The 16,019-nt window shown below is 38.6% G+C and overlaps 1 protein-coding gene across 1 annotated transcript; it reads left to right on the forward strand.

The window, feature by feature from the left end:
- Positions 1–763: 763 nt before the first annotated feature.
- LOC128475060 (cyclin-dependent kinase inhibitor 1-like) lies at positions 764–15,818 on the forward strand. Its single transcript, XM_053457527.1, has 3 exons — positions 764–872; positions 14,085–14,536; positions 15,317–15,818. Exons 2-3 carry the CDS (start codon positions 14,089–14,091, stop codon positions 15,376–15,378), a joined length of 510 nt encoding a protein of 169 aa, XP_053313502.1. The 5' UTR covers positions 764–872; positions 14,085–14,088; the 3' UTR covers positions 15,379–15,818.
- The last annotated feature ends 201 nt before the right edge of the window (positions 15,819–16,019 follow it).

Below are 16,019 nucleotides of genomic sequence, written 5' to 3' on the forward strand. Positions count from 1 at the left end.
TCAATAAGTAACTTACCTGGGGTATCATGCTTTCTGTCATGCTGTGGAGAAACTGTATCAGTGCTGCTTGCCACAGTGTCTTCTGTAATCCCACTCCCCACCATGGGTATATGGATGCCTGGGAACTACTACAGCTACCCAGAGCTACCCTTGCAGGATGCAGTTTGGATGCCCCGGTTCCTGCCTTCCTGAGAGAGACCCAAATTGCTCACAGCGGGCCAGTCCGACCTTAGTGAACAATTCCCCCCGCCTCTGCCCTCCAAGTCATCCCACTCCTGGATGTGACACTGTCAACTGTTTTTTTTTGGTATATATAATCTGACACATTTTTAGACATCGAATACGCCATTGTGATTATGCACATTATGTGTAATTGATCACTGCGCAACATATTTGTATCACTGCCTCTGTTATACAATTCCATATTTTTAAAAGTAACAAGCAAAATAAAATAATCTTATGGAAATATGGACATATCTATGCCATGCTTATAAGTACACAGAGTACGTCATATGTCTGTCTCTGTACTGTTACATGCCTTCTGTTGAGAGACTATCGGGGACATGCATTAGCATAAAAAACAAAGCAGGTACAAGCAACAGTGCGTTGCTCCTATTCCAACACAGCTTTCAGACAGGGCGGGGCTGTCTTGTCTCCCTGGATTCCCCGCCCACTACCACGCCCCCCGTGTTACATTGCGTTACATTGCGTTACATTACTCACATCCCGGGATCTCCTGCTCAGTGACGTAATAGCTGTTTAAATAGCTGGCTGAGCTTGTGTTACACTGCAGACGTGAGCCGGGGTTATTCGGTGTGTGTGTGTGTATTGCTCATCGCGGGGTCATACGGCGATTGCTGGACTTCTGACAGGTAGGCAGCGGAGGGAAGCTGCAAGGCACGGTGTTACCGTTCAATGCTCGCTTGTTATGACTTCATTTTTTTTTCCACCGTTCTTCTGGTTTTTTTTCCCCCTTCCACCCTTTTCCTGCCTGCAACTCCTAATCTATATGTTCTGATCAGGATTTGATCTGATGAACGCCTTTTGGGATGATGACCCATCTCTCTCCTTCTTGCTTGCTTGTAGTCGCTGACAACTGTCGCTGGCAATTCTTGGTCCACAGACCAAATCCACCTGTCCCACCTGTCAGCACCGATCCTTTGATCTGGAAGGTGCAGTTGTGTTTGGGGAGAACGCAGTGTTGCCCCGGTTTATCTTTGTAAAGTAACAATGACACCTGTATCTAAGGTGTGTTATCATTCCGTTGTCAATGTAGTTCTTATTGTCTCGGTTTGCTCTTAATCCTCCTTAGCTGGGTGTATAGTATTGTGATTCAGGTGTGTAGGGATGTATTATTTGTGTGATAACATTAGTATTTGAGGTCTAGAAGTACCAGTAAAGCTTGCAGTTCCCCCAGATTTACTTCAAATACATAGAACAGAGGTACAAACTTCATTCTTTAGGGTCCTGTAGGATGTAGTAAAATCCTTTTTTGACACATTGGCAGCATAAGGTCGGTAGCTATATGTGTTGGGCACTATATGTATAGGTACAGTGTTCAGTATCATCATTAACTAGAAGGCAATGATTTTTTTTTACACGTCTCATCTGCACCCTGGTTTCGCTGATGCTTTGTATATCCACCCAAGACCACTAAATATATTATAATATATATATTATTATTATTTATTATTTTTTTATAGCACCATCATATTCCGAGTGCGGCTCAATGGGTATAAATGTAGTAGAATACTAAATATTAAATTTGCATATTATTGCGTTCCCATAAACTGGGCATTTTTCTTATCCTTATGGAACAATTTAACTAGAAGTACAAATGTATTAGTATCCCCTCACCTTATGGAAGTCTTTAATCTGCTGTTTCTGCAATTTTTGTAAGTCCTATTTCGGGCTGTTTTGACGTTTTTAGACCCTCAAGCACGCATACCATTGTAATCATAAAGAAATATACATCGACGGGATTCAGCAATCTAGTGATGCAAACAGGTTGGGTGGTACACAAATATTAACACAATGACTCACATATGTATTGATACACAAACAGAAGCTTTAATATAAATATTTATGCACTAGCTTTAAACGAATGCTAACTATTACATACAAGAGCATATAAATGCAAACACATACGTAATGTAGCTCAGTGGATATTCCCAGTGATACACTGTAATAGATTTACTAACAAGCGTTGGGGTTGTAGAACTGCATTATTATTCTTCATGGGGAATGTGCTCACGATAATAATGGGCATTTTTCAGTTATCTCAGAGTTACGAATATTGATAAATGATGTGCTTTCAAGAGATCTTCCTGTTGCATAAAGTGTTGTTGATGCAAGAAACAGATTGCCAGTAGGGGTGGTATTGCGGACTGGAGATTCAAGAATGGCTTATTAGCTACATCTTTTATACGACATGAAGGGGGGGAAAAAAGAAAATTATCTGCTAAAAAATGCTGTTTTCTGCTTGTGCTCTACATAAGTTTTTTTTTTCTTATAACTGTAATATAAATAATATAAGTATTTCAGCCAGACACTAGATGTGATATTTTTGTAATGTTTTGATTGCATCGGGACGTTTCACCCATGTCTTGTAGTTATTTATTTAAATATCGTGTCACTTTCTGGCTCGTGTAATCTGAAAAAAATAGTAAAGTGATTTTAATGGTACAGAATATAGAAAACAAGTGCTCGAGTCACAACTTATTTGCTAACCCTGTAAAGTATTAATGTCAGCTGCTCAGGTATCAGCAGAGTTGAGATCAGGTAAACCCACACCTAAGTTAACCTGTCACATTTGTTGCGTGACGGGATATTTCAAACATTTGGTCTGTTAGATAACAATATGTCTGAGACGGTGTTATTCTATTATATTCCTCTTTCGCATACAGTACGCCGAGCTTTATATATGACAAATAAATCAAAGGTTACGCAGCTTATCATTTACAAGCAATAAAATGTAGACGTTACATGTACATAAGTTGGCATCTGTTCAAACTGGAGTTTTCTTTCAGGGGTGTCGGAATCCAAAAATATCTTGGAGGGAGGTCAAAGTTAAATTGTAATTTGGAAATTACGATGGTGTATTCTTCACAGACGGGTCATCCTGTAATACAAAGAACATATACAGGAAAAATAATCTACGTGACGAGACTTGGGAGTGGCTGAGAATATGTATGGCTTCATGCAGAGTAGTTACGTTCCATGCAGTGTATGTAAATAAGGGACGCAGACAAAATAGCACACCATGGAAAATCTGCTCTAAGGGTGACAAAGAGAATTTAGCCTTTGAGCTATTTGTTATAGAGGCAGTAACACCTTGCCTCGTCGGGTCTATGTACTGTGCTGCTTATGCTAATACAGCCAGGAAGGTTTAATGGCTGATTAAGGTTTGAGTTTTTGCAGTAAGAAAATCAGGCAGACTGGATCTTTTTTCTTGGGTGAGAATCAAGCAGGTGGCAACTGTTCTCTAGGTTGAAATGTAGATTAAAACCATGCACTAGAGTTTTCAGGGGCGGCATGCGCAAGGATGGCCATCTGGCAAACAGAGGAAATGTAAGGACGTGCATTTCTAACCGCTGGCTGCCCTTACTGGAGGTCGCTGGCCTTAAAGTGCCAGGGCCGCCCCGTCGCCATCGCCATTCTGACCTTGCTCTTAATTAGAAATATTTTGGAGTAGACATTTACTAGAAAATTTGGGCATAAGAATGCACGGACCACATATTTTTCTCCTTACCATGACAGGTGCATTGCTAGTATAGCTGGTATACCACGAGACAGCGCATTCCTTTGCCCCCCCCACAAAATGTAAAGGATGTGTGAAGTAATAGCCATTAATCTTTTTGTCGTGTAAGAAAATCAAAGAACTTGAGTGCGTATCTAAATGTAAAACCTTTCAAAATGATGTTTTTGTACATGTAATAGAGCACCTCACCAACCATATGGGTCTCTGGCACGGTCACTATCTTATTAGTCATATAATTACTATATTTACATGCTCCCTAAATTGAAGCCTGTTCTTAATAACCCCCATGATTTATTTAGAGACGGTTATAGATGGTCTCCCAATGCAGAGCTTTTTTTTTTTCTGCTCGTGCTGTTATTTTTGTTCATTACTCATCAGAGTCTTAAAATAAGTGACCCTCGTTAGCCTGACCCCCCACACAAATGCTTTTCCAGACCTCTCGGGGGTTTAAGGTTCTGTTTCAGCAGTCGGATAATAACCCATCATTTGTTTAGGTTGGGGAGGGTTGACTCGGCTTGGTTTAAACGTTAGGAGTGGCTGTGGCAAGGTAAGAGACTTCTGCAGCTTTGCGAAACCTAGGCTTCCGTGTAAGTGCTAATTAGAGGCGAAGCACGCACGATCGTTAACATGTCATTTAAGGCTTTGCAGATAGTATCTGCTGGATATTGTAACAAAGACCGGACTAGATGATGCAGACAGTCTTCTAGGCGGGAGCGGAGAGGAGATCAGCTTGTAAATGACACATAACCTTTATTAACAGGTGGTTTTGGACCAGTCAGCAATCATTGTCGTTTCATATGTGCAGCTGCGTATATATGTCAATGAAGTGAATTCTGACCAATCAGATTCATGCTTATTGTCTTCAGTCGAATGTAGAAATGAAGGGCAGCTCCAATGATATAAGTTATCTCTTAGCTTTAAGGGCAGTTTGCCCTTCTTATGTAAAGAAACTAAAAGTACAATTTACACGTTAGTATCTTAATTTATACATAAATTATGTTACAAAATGTGTTGTTTTTTTTGTTGTTGGAGTAACTTAAAACTAAGTTTGACTCAATCTTAAATTCAGATTGTCATGCGATATTCAGTAGCCCCAACACTTCACGTACTTGTTAATATACGGCAGAGTATTATACGTCTTTTCCCCATAAGATTCTTTAGTTATAGGTTACTGCTGGAGATTAGCAGGTATGTTATTCACCACATGCTGCTATGATAAGACTAGTACATTTTCCCCAGAGGCTTGATAAGATTAGAGCTTTATACATCATAAAAATAAAGCATTAGCCCAGCAGTCAGAAACACGAAGAAGCACACAAAAAAATACAAGAAGATCAAAACACACAGGGATTTCCTCGTCGAATGTCATCACAATTAGTGTGCATTACTCTGTTTGTAGTAACTGGAGAGACGCATCTGAAACTGACCAAAGATGTGATTGGCCTGCTCAGCGTTGTATACTCTGAGTGAATTACAAAGAGATATGCTTGGACATGTCCCAGACAGAGAGCAGTTCTCCTCCCCAAGTAGTGTGACTAACTCACATTGCACTGGGACTCATATGACACTGTGGGATGGTGTGGTTTTATTAGCAGCCCGCTGACTCAGCCTTTTACACGCCAGCACCAGAAGCATTCCTTTTCTAGGAAGAGGGAAATGAACTGTCCACTCGCTGTATCTTGAGCATTTCCCATAAATCTGGCCTTTTATAGGAAGCATTTTTTTTTCTTCTTCGTTCTTTCATCTCTTCCTATCTTATAACTGCTACTATTACATTATAAGGATATAGCTCAAAGACAAAGCTAAGTAACACTTAGGAATCCACCCATACATCTACAAGTTGGACATCATGAAAATGCAAAGGGACCTGTCATGATTTAGCATGCATGGTTGGCTCCTTGGATCCACTTTGCAAACCATGAATCCCATATGAGGTTGGCAGTGCAAGGGATCAAATAGATTGTCATCTATAAATGTGCCTGCTAATTATCTAGAACATGGTATAGGTAAAAGTTGTGCAATAAAGTGGCCTCCAGGAATTTTGATGAAAAGTGTACTTTAAAATAATCATCATAGCAAGACTATTCTGGAGGAAAGTGGTACATGTGGTCAGGTTCAGCCCCAGGATTTCCTAATTTAGGAACGAATCCCATGCTTGCACCCCCCAGCCAGTTTTCCAACTTGTTCCAAAACCGTACTTTGTACTTTCTTGTGTAAGTCCATCCCATGATCATAAAATAGCCCACAATGTTGCACAAGATAGGGCACATTAACTAATTATATAGAAGCTTTCACTTTTATTCTCTCTTACCCTTACTGAGAAACACCCTCCCATGTATACGGTCACTTTCCAGTTAAGGTTGCTGTTTCAGATAGTCCTGGCATGGGATTATCATGATATTACTGCTATGGTAAAATTAGTGACATCATTCCTTGTTTACATTTAAGGTGGCAGCGTGTATCAAAAATGATACATTTTATCGAATTTGGCCAGTACCCTGATGCAACACAACTTACGCAGACACCCTTGCCTATTCATTGTGTTTTTAAATTGTACATTAACATTGTGTATGTTTAATTTGAATATCGAACAAAATAAACAATATTATTGCTTAGTAATTTTTGCAGAGATATAACTATAGGATGTTCTTTGTGTCCATATGATATCCAACATCGCTGTAGCTAATGTTAAACCAGGCAACCAGGCAAGAGACATTGGTAAAACAATAAAGTGAGCATTGCCTCTGGCAGAGGTGGGAGAGGCAGCATTCTGTATAAAGAATGAGAATTCTTTAAAAGAAGTGTTTTGATATTCAAACAATTAAAGGTAATTGTTGTTCCAGGTTTTCAGGACAGTTGGGGTAATACACGTAATATAGTATCTGCTCAACTTCTTCAAAAAATTCATTTGTTGACATAATGTTCTTAGCTTTCGAAAGTCAATGCAGGCCAAGGTCAAAGTCAAGATAAGAGAGGATGGTTATTGCTTTGTATCTGTTTCTTGTGTTTGTTTCACTCTTTATTATGTAGCATATGTGTGTGTGCATATGTATATATATATGTATATATATATATATATATATATATATATATATATACACACACACTACTGTTTAAAAGTTTGGGATCACTTTAGCCGTTTTCATGGAAAACAAGGAAATATCAAGCTGTAACATATTGGCAAAGCTTTTCTAATGATCAATTAGACTTTTAAATTTAAACTTGTATTAGCGAACACAACTTGTCGTTGGAACACAAGCGTGATAGTTGCTGATAAAGGGCAATAAAGGGCCTCTGTACCCCTATGAAAATATTCCATTAATAATCAGCTACAATAGTCATTTACAACATTAAACGCTATATTTTTGATCCATTTCATGTTATTTTAATGTCGAAAATTTGCTTTTCCTTTAAAAACAAGAACATTTGTATTCCTCAAACTTTTGAATGGCAGTGATTATATATATGTATATGTATATATATATATATACATATATATATATATATATATATATATATATATGCTGTTCTGCTATTATAATGAACAGCTAACATGGAAAGTTTTAAATCTGTATGTATCGCCACCTTGTGGACAAAACAGAACACGTATGTCTATAAGTGAAATATATTTTTAAGATCCCGAGCAATTATCTTTTGTACGTTTAATATGTTGTATTGTTTACCTTCCTGCCTTGTGTTATAGTAGTGTCAGTGTTTTAAAACACATTGGGCTCTTCGGCAATTTAGAGCCACAAGAAGGCATAGCAAGTGATCCTTTTGCTGTTGGTAAATTGTACCAGTCATCATAGCTCATAGTTGTCCGTTCTTACCATAGAGCATATCTAATACTGGCAGTCAACAATATATTCTTAAAGTTGATCCGTCACATTTTGAGTTTAATACAACAAATAAGCCTCGGTAATCATGTTTACAAATAATAAGATGATGATGTGTGCCTTTATGAAACATTGAGCAGTGAGGGTAAACAGAAAAGAGGGAGATCAGCAGAGGAAAGATGGACAGAGGGATTTGGTATCTGGGACTTCCACAGATCTCAACCCCTGGAACCCTCCTGCTCCTTAAAAGAAACATGAAGGGAGTTGGCAAGGAGGCAGCTCCAGCCCCCAAAAGACATTCAGAGATGCATAAATTGAATGGGACCTCTGTGGGAGAGGGGAAGTGGGTGTGGATAGGGCAAATGCCATTTCTGGGGGCACCTAGACAAAATTCAGAGCTATGGAAGCTTGATCTGGCTTTGTTTGCAAAGGTAGAAAGGTTGCAAGACATAAGGAGATAAGGACAGAAAGTGAATTCATGTGTCACTTTTTGCCACGTAAATGAGCTTCCACAAGGTAACACAATCCCTAACCTTTAACATTGATTGAAAAAGAAAACAAAGTTCATACTATACATGGGCATATGAATCGGAGGGGGGGGGGTGGATCCCCCCAGGAAATCATGCAGGGGGGGCAGAGAATGGAGAAACCCCTCCCAGATTAATGATATATCATTTAACAGGCAGTGGAGCAATTGAGCTTACATTGCTCTGCTCCACCGCTCTCCAATTCTGCTCCTGTTGGTGCTTGATTTGTATGTTACCATGGTAATGCAAGCAGCAAAAACTACAGCTCACTGTGAGGCTCAGATTGCGTAGAGAAACACAGACTCGGGGGCAGGATTGAGTAGAAAAGAAAGTAGGGGCTGGATGCCTTGAAGGACAGAATGCAAGTTATTTTCCTGTTATTGAGGAAATGTGAGGAAATTGCACATACACATACACACACATATAAATGTATACAAAATTTGCCATGAACAATTTCCAGTTTACTGAACAAGAATATAACCCTGCCAGTAAAAATGCTATACCCCCAGATTTTTAGGGGTTCCTATGATACCATATGTTGTCTTATCATAACATTTTAGTGATGCTAAAATATGTAAATGTGACAGCTTCCCTTTAAATATAACCCTAACTAGAATCAAGTGGAAAACCAGTCAGCAGTCACAGGTTGTACTGAGCATTCAGTTCAATGAAAATGGCGTTTCCCGCCTTTTTCCCCCCCTCATAGAGCAACTGGAGTTATCACTCTAGCCATAACATTATCTATGAGCTGAAGGTTATACTTTAAATAATTCTGATATTCTTCATCTAAACCTATAAGGTTTTTATTGTGTATTCTGACACTCATAGGGTTACTGCTATGAGGAAATTAAATGTAAAGTTTTAAAAAAAAATTTAAATGGAAGAATAATTCACATCATAGGAATTCACACAGAAAACAGTGTTCCAAGTATTTAGTATTGTTAGAAAATCAAGTTATATGGTTAGAGTGGAACATTAGAGTTATGGGTTTTGCTTGAAAATATGACAGGCTCAGTTTTGTTACAGCTATTGTTTTCATACAATTATTGACCCTTTAGTTCATTAAGACTTTAAAAAGATGGCGTTTGGGGGAAGCATAGTTCCATCCATATCATTCTCCAGTCACCCATCGTAAACTGTAGGAATGCTGTCAAACATGCCACACCTTTCCCGCAAAATATAACCTCACATGTCCATGTATTTCCCTACATATAATTGGCTTTGAATGTTACTTCACATCTGCTGACAAAAAATACCGTATTTATCGGCATATAACACGCACTTTTTTAAACTAAAATATGAAGTTGAAACCCTACCTGCGTGTTATACGCCGATAAATCCTAGAGCTGCACAAGCTTCCCCTGCACAGCTCTCTCGCGTGCCCTCTCTGATGCCGGGAGCCGGGTGATGACGTCACTCCGGCCCCGGCATCAGCACAAAAAGTAAAATGCTGGAAGATAAAGAGGACCCATACCAGATCTTCCAAACGGTAGGGAGTAATATATAAATTTAATGTGTGTGTGTGTCTGAGTGTGTTTGTGTGTCTCTGAGTGTGTGTCTCTGAGTGTGTTTGTGTGTGTGTATCTAAGTGTGTGTCTGGCTGCATGTGTGTCTGAGTGTGTGTGTCTTAGTGTGTGTGTGTGTGTGTCTTAGTGTGTGTGTGTGTCTTAGTGTGTGTGTGTGTGTGTGTGTGTGTGCCTCAGTGTGTGTGTCTGAGTGTGTCTTACTGTGTGTGTGTCTGAGTGTGTGTGGTTTCCCAGATAGCAGTGATTCTGATGAAGTTTTTTTTTGTGCTTTTTCTTTATTCTTTATTTCTTTTATTACATTATAATAAATGTTATAATGTTATAAACATTATTCCAACATTAAGTTCATAGCTTCCAAGTTTAAATTTATTTTTTCTTACTCAAATTTCCTTGTTAAAATGGGGGTGCGTGTTATACACCAGTGCGTGTTATACACCGATAAATACGGTATATGGTTTTGCACTTGAAAAGCATTTGCAAATGGTTGACGTACACATTTATATTATCTACCATATAGCTACATTTTCTTTCTAGACCTTTTTTATTTTTTTATTACTATTTTTTTATATATATATATATACATATATATATATCTTTACTTTACTAGGGTTGCTAATCAGTTTCTGACTGTTCAGCAACACTCACATTGAGAAAACGATGCTCCATTCATTAAGGAAGCCCGAGAGGTGTAATGGCAGGAGTGCACACTGCTACTTTCTTCATGACGTTCAATGCCGTTTTTTTGGGCCAATGTTTTATGATGTCATGGAACGTCATAAAGGTTTAACGCGTTAAGCAGGGCCCTCACCTTTTGTTTCTCTGAGTGCAAATTTTTATGTGATGTACTACTTGTTGTGTCATGTTTAGACATTGTACGGTAATTTAGAATACAATGGAGCTTTATGAATCAATAAATAAGAATAATATAGTACATTTTATGTACTCTATATGATAGTGTCCATAAATATTTGTATATAAAACATGTTATCTTTAATGCCTATGTTTCCATGAAACATTTAAGTATTTTGGTAACACATGCTGTAGTCATGGATGTTTGACATCACTAATGGCACAGAATATTCTGACTGTTATGGACATGATTGTGATGTTGCATAGCATCCACCAATCTTTGTTGCTTTATAAGTAATTATTGATGCCGGGAACATATCACTGCTAGACAAACAGAAGATAGCTTTCTGTACATTTATTTGTGTTAACATATACTTTTGCTAAAAGCTGAGTTAAAGTGGTAGTAATGCCCAGTTTTTTATTGTAGGGATTACAATCACAATCATTCACTGCTTTCTATCCTAGAAGCAGGACTGTAGTTTGAAGCTCAACAGCGTCCACATGGTACAATTACATGCTAGCCTATTAAGCATACTAATGGACAATCAATGTAGAAGGGACAGAGCCAAGGAGCACATATAGAGGCTTGGTGATACTGTGGGATGACTCATACAAGAACTTGTTGATCACCTTGCCAATCAGGCCTAGACTGGCCTCTGAGCAAAGCCCAGTGGGGCAGAGTCAGACAGTGCCTCCCACTTACCTTTAGAAGGTGGTTTAAGTATGAGGACTGCTTATGAAGATGATTTAAGCTCAACTAACCACCCACTGACATGTAAGATTGATTGAGGTCTGTGCTTTTGCAGCACGTACATCATTTGCAGCTCCTACATGGTCACCTTGCAATGTATTAAAGCAGGATGCCCCAATATGATCTCATAACACATAACACTGATTCAGTACAGTGCAAGATGGCTCTTAATGAGGGTCCTATAGCTGGAATATACCTACAGCTTTCTTTTTTGACTGTTAATACAAATGGGTATGCTTTTAGGACATATAGAGAATCACTTAGTTTTATTCTGTAGGATAATGTGTGTTTTATGGCGTATGGGTGTACTAGATGTATGGATACAACTTGTACAGACATGTATTTTCAATTATACAGGGCAAGGTGCATGCTTGAGCAGGCTGGGACTTGCCTGACTCATGCTGTAATGATGTCAGTGAGCGGCTGTGCTGGGTGGGAACAGTAGTAATATGATATCAGCAAACAAAGCTATTTTTAACATTTCTGTATCTCTTCTCTTAGCGCAAACAGAAAGAAGGATTTGTCAGCAGCAAAGATTAATGCCCAGTGATTTATTCTTTTTGCCCCCTCTCTGTCATGGAAGGCACAACATATAAATATTGTTTGTGCAGACAGATGTGTTTGTGTGTCTGGACAGGATGTATATTATTATTATATTTCTGACCTCCTGGTTACAAAAAAAGTATTCTATGGAAGGTGTAAACAACACTATGTATTATGTGTCTATCAGGGAAGGGATAAAAGGTCATTGTGGTTAGACCTCAGACCGAGAGCAGAAAGGTGGTTAGATCCCACATTCTGCTCTCTGCAATATGTAAAGCTGTAAAGCTTTAGTTTCACCAGAAACAATGATATTTTCTAAAAATTGGGTCATAGCTGTTACCAAACAAAACATTTTTAGTTCAAATACATTCTGGCTGTGATTCTTATAAATAACGTTTATAGGATGTAAATTGTCAATATAAAAAGACGTAGTTAAAGCATTTACTCCAGATTAAATTGGCTGCGGCTGACTGACCTTTACATTGCTAAATACAGTAAATAATTATATGAAGTCTCTGAACACATATCAAGATCATTGACATTCCAGTTTTGGTGTGTTAGGGATGTCTGGCTGTCAGGCAGAACCCTACTAGTAATGTTTAGTTTACTGAACGTATTATATTTTATTTATATAGCACAACAATTTAAGCAGCGCTACATATAGTCAGGGGATATGACAAGACTAGAATTAACAGACTAAAACAAACCAATACATTAGGTGGAGGGAGCCCTGCTCGCAAGCTTATAATCTTGAGGGAATAAGGTGAGGACAAATTTAAGGAACAGAGAAAGGTGAGAGGTAGTGTGAGGTTGTATCAGTGACAAGGAAGTTCTAGCAGCTAAGATGTTATGCTTCTCTGAAGAAGTGGGTTTTGAGATTTTTCTTAAATATTGGGAGGGAAGGTGGAAGCTGAAGGTTCGGTGGAAGTAGATTCCAGAGATATGGGGCAGCCCGAGGGAAATCTTGTAGACGGGAAAAGGTGATAAGTGAGGGGGAGAGCCTTAGCCCATGGGAAGAACGTAAGGATCGAGGAGGAGAGTATTTGCTTATGAGGGCAGAAATGTATCAAGGAGCAGTGTTATGGAGGGCAGAAGAGGAGCAGCATGCAAAGAAGATGAGCTTAGCAGCAGCATTAAGGACAGACTGCAGAGGATACAGAGTTGAGACAGTGGAATGCCAACCAGAAGAGTGTTGCAGTAGTCAAGACGGGAAATGATAAGTAAATGAACCAGAGTTTTTGTGGATTCTTTAGGAATGGACGAATGTGAGAGATGTTTTAAATTAGAAGCGCTATTTAGAATCAGAAGAAAGACTTAATACATTGATTGTAGTTTATATACACATAACTGTGGGCTTAATGGTCCACACTTAATATTCTGAGGTATTAAAAACATGAAATGAAAGTGAGAGACTGATTTGGGGTATAAAATAGGGACACAGTATGTCATTTGCAGTAGAGGTTCCCAGACTAACTATGGCTATAGGAAATATATCCCTGCTTTGCACAGTAGTGACCTAACCAGCAAGCACAAGATTATTGTTAGTCTATCCTGACTGTACGCAGATATATATATAGCCTATTGCAACAAAAACCCTGTTAGCTAAGGGACATAAATGTAACTTTTAGGGATCTTAAGTACAGTCTTCTAGGACAATAAGGCTCAGGATCACCAGTTTGCAACAAACTGTGTGATTTACTTACAAGTGCACATTTCAAACAGCCCAAAACAAAATCATAAAAGAAAATCCTAGTTCCCAACTGAATACCTCTCTGGCTATACTTTGCTGGCCCGTACTGACTAGCCTACCAAATCAGCCTAACCCAGCTAAGCCAGGCTCTGGAAACCACCCCAGACAGTACGCCCAGGTCCAGGCATGTTTGCCATACTTGGCTCAAGGATCTTCTTCTGGGCCTCTTCTTGCTCTAGGAGCACAGGGGAATTTCCTCTCCCCACTACAGTCTCACTGATTGAGCTTTCAATCCCCTGAGCTTTCAGGGGATTTTAGTGCCCAGCACCTGTGCATGATGCAGGCCCCATAGGAATCCCTAACTGGATCTCTCAGACAACTAGTCTCTTGAAAAGCCTGGGATGGATTTTCTACTAGGAAGGGCATTGGTGCTCCAATTGCTCCACCCCCAAGGACCCAAATACATGATTTGGACAGCACTTGTGCAGAAAGGCCAAATATATATATATATATATATATATTTATACATATTCTTTATATAACAAAATATTTTACTATTTTTGTAGTATATTCTCTATTTAATAATTCATTTTGTTTTACAGAGATATGGACTTAGCCAAGGCCATCCTCTTGCAAGCTTCTGGCAGCAGTCATAAGGTGTGTAGGAATATTTTCGGCAGCGTGGACCATGATCAGCTAAAGGCAGACTTTGAAAAACATATGAAGAGCGCAGCTGAAGAGGCCAAGCAAAGGTGGAACTTTGACTTTGCCAATGAAGCTCCACTGGAAGGTAAATATAAATGGGAAAAAATGGAGTACATATTAAATGAAAACAACAACCAAACTACCTGTGCAATGGACAGCAAGAAGGGAGATGAGTACATATTAAATGAAAACAACAACCAAACTACCTGTGCAATGGACAGCAAGAAGGAAGATGAGTGTCCAGAGAAAAGCCTGAAGACCTGTAATAGTCTTTCACTACATGAATTGTGCAAGAATTTAGACAGCAGTGAGTCAATCTGTGGAAAACGGAAACAAAAGCTTATCACCGGTAATCCCCATTTCTTTCCTTTTTTTATATATATATATACAGCAACTGGCATTTAGCATGTCGTATTAAGAGGCATCCCACCTCCAGATCACAGCTAACACAGGACAAAGCTGTGGTGAATCCTGGTGGTGAGCTGTGACAGCTCATTGAGTAGGGACTAGTTTAAATATCTTTGGTGAAATTCACACAGCTTTCCAACAAGTAGGCAACAAGTGACTGTACCCTTAGAACCCCATTCCAGGATGACAATGAACCTCAAAATTTTAGAACTTCCATCCCAGTTATATATCTGCTTTATACTAGTTGATCTATGCAATCTATGTTGATCTAAGTCGATCTATATCACTATAATCTAAAGGGCCTTCCCTCGGTCTCTACATTAGCTTGCAGTATGATAGGGTCATTGTATAAGCTCTACATACACATTCAATCAATGGAAGCACTTTTTTTGCATACATGCAAGGCTGACTTTAGACCACCTGGAACTGACGTGCAAGCCAGTGCTGGAGTGTGTACCACGTGTGCGTACTAGTGATTCAGTCAAACACATCTCCCACAAGCCAAGGAGCTGACGGGCAGGGACAACTATATAGAAGGGATTCTGCAGAATGCATCTATGTGTTTCTGCTGGAAAAACATTCATTTAGTTTATAAACTCAACTATGAGTAAATGAGTTAACAAATGCTAGAAGTGGACAATTACCATTTTTTGAAGGTATTTTCTTATTGGTACTTTATAACACTTAAAGTCAATTTTATTAATTTCTTTCTTGTTCTCAGATTTTTATCCCGTGAAACGGAGACGTTCACCCTCTCCTCCTCCAAGAGATGATAACCCATGATTGGCTGCAGTCTGAATTTTGCAAGTCTTCTTTTCCAAGCATTCTTTCTCAAGACAAGCTTAAAAGTACAAGATTTCCATATCTCACTTTCAGGATATAAGATCTCCCACATTGCAGAGACAATACCTGGACTTTTATGCATTTTGCACATACATATATAGAACACACTTGTTTGCATTAGCAACCTAAAAGTTATTTTTGGGTGAATGAAGGGGACTAATGTTTGTATTTTTTCCTTTTTATTTATTTTTTAGCTGAAAAATACTTTTTTTTGTGACATTTGGAAAACCTTTGCCTACTTTTGGTATTGTGGTTAAGCCAAAATACAAAATCCTCCAAAACTCTTCAAAAGCTTTTAATCCATCTGGCAGTTTGAGCAGTAAATTGATATATTGATAGTGAATGCTATATACCTTTGCTGTTTTTCTGCCTGCACTAAATTCTAAAAACAAGAAACTTGCCATACATGCCGTCCACACTTAATTTAATTTAATATTGTTGATGTTCATATTTTGCCGAAGTTAAATTTATTTTATGTGAAATAATCAAAAGTTCTAAATCCCATTCCATTGAAATAGTTAACAATTCTATGTTGCACCTAAATTGATAATCCAGCTTGCTGCAATAATACTATTAGTAAT

Source organism: Spea bombifrons, chromosome 2 (assembly GCF_027358695.1).
Source record: "Spea bombifrons isolate aSpeBom1 chromosome 2, aSpeBom1.2.pri, whole genome shotgun sequence".
Lineage (NCBI taxonomy): Eukaryota > Metazoa > Chordata > Amphibia > Anura > Pelobatidae > Spea > Spea bombifrons.

What these genes read in the sequence shown, in the direction of transcription:
- LOC128475060 (XM_053457527.1), top strand. Translation starts at nt 14,089, where the DNA reads ATGGACTTAGCCAAGGCCATCCTCTTGCAAGCTTCTGGCAGCAGTCAT. An exon ending in GAAACAAAAGCTTATCACCG is followed by an intron (nt 14,537 to 15,316) that starts GTAATCCCCATT and finishes TCTTGTTCTCAG; the next exon opens with ATTTTTATCCCGTGAAACGG.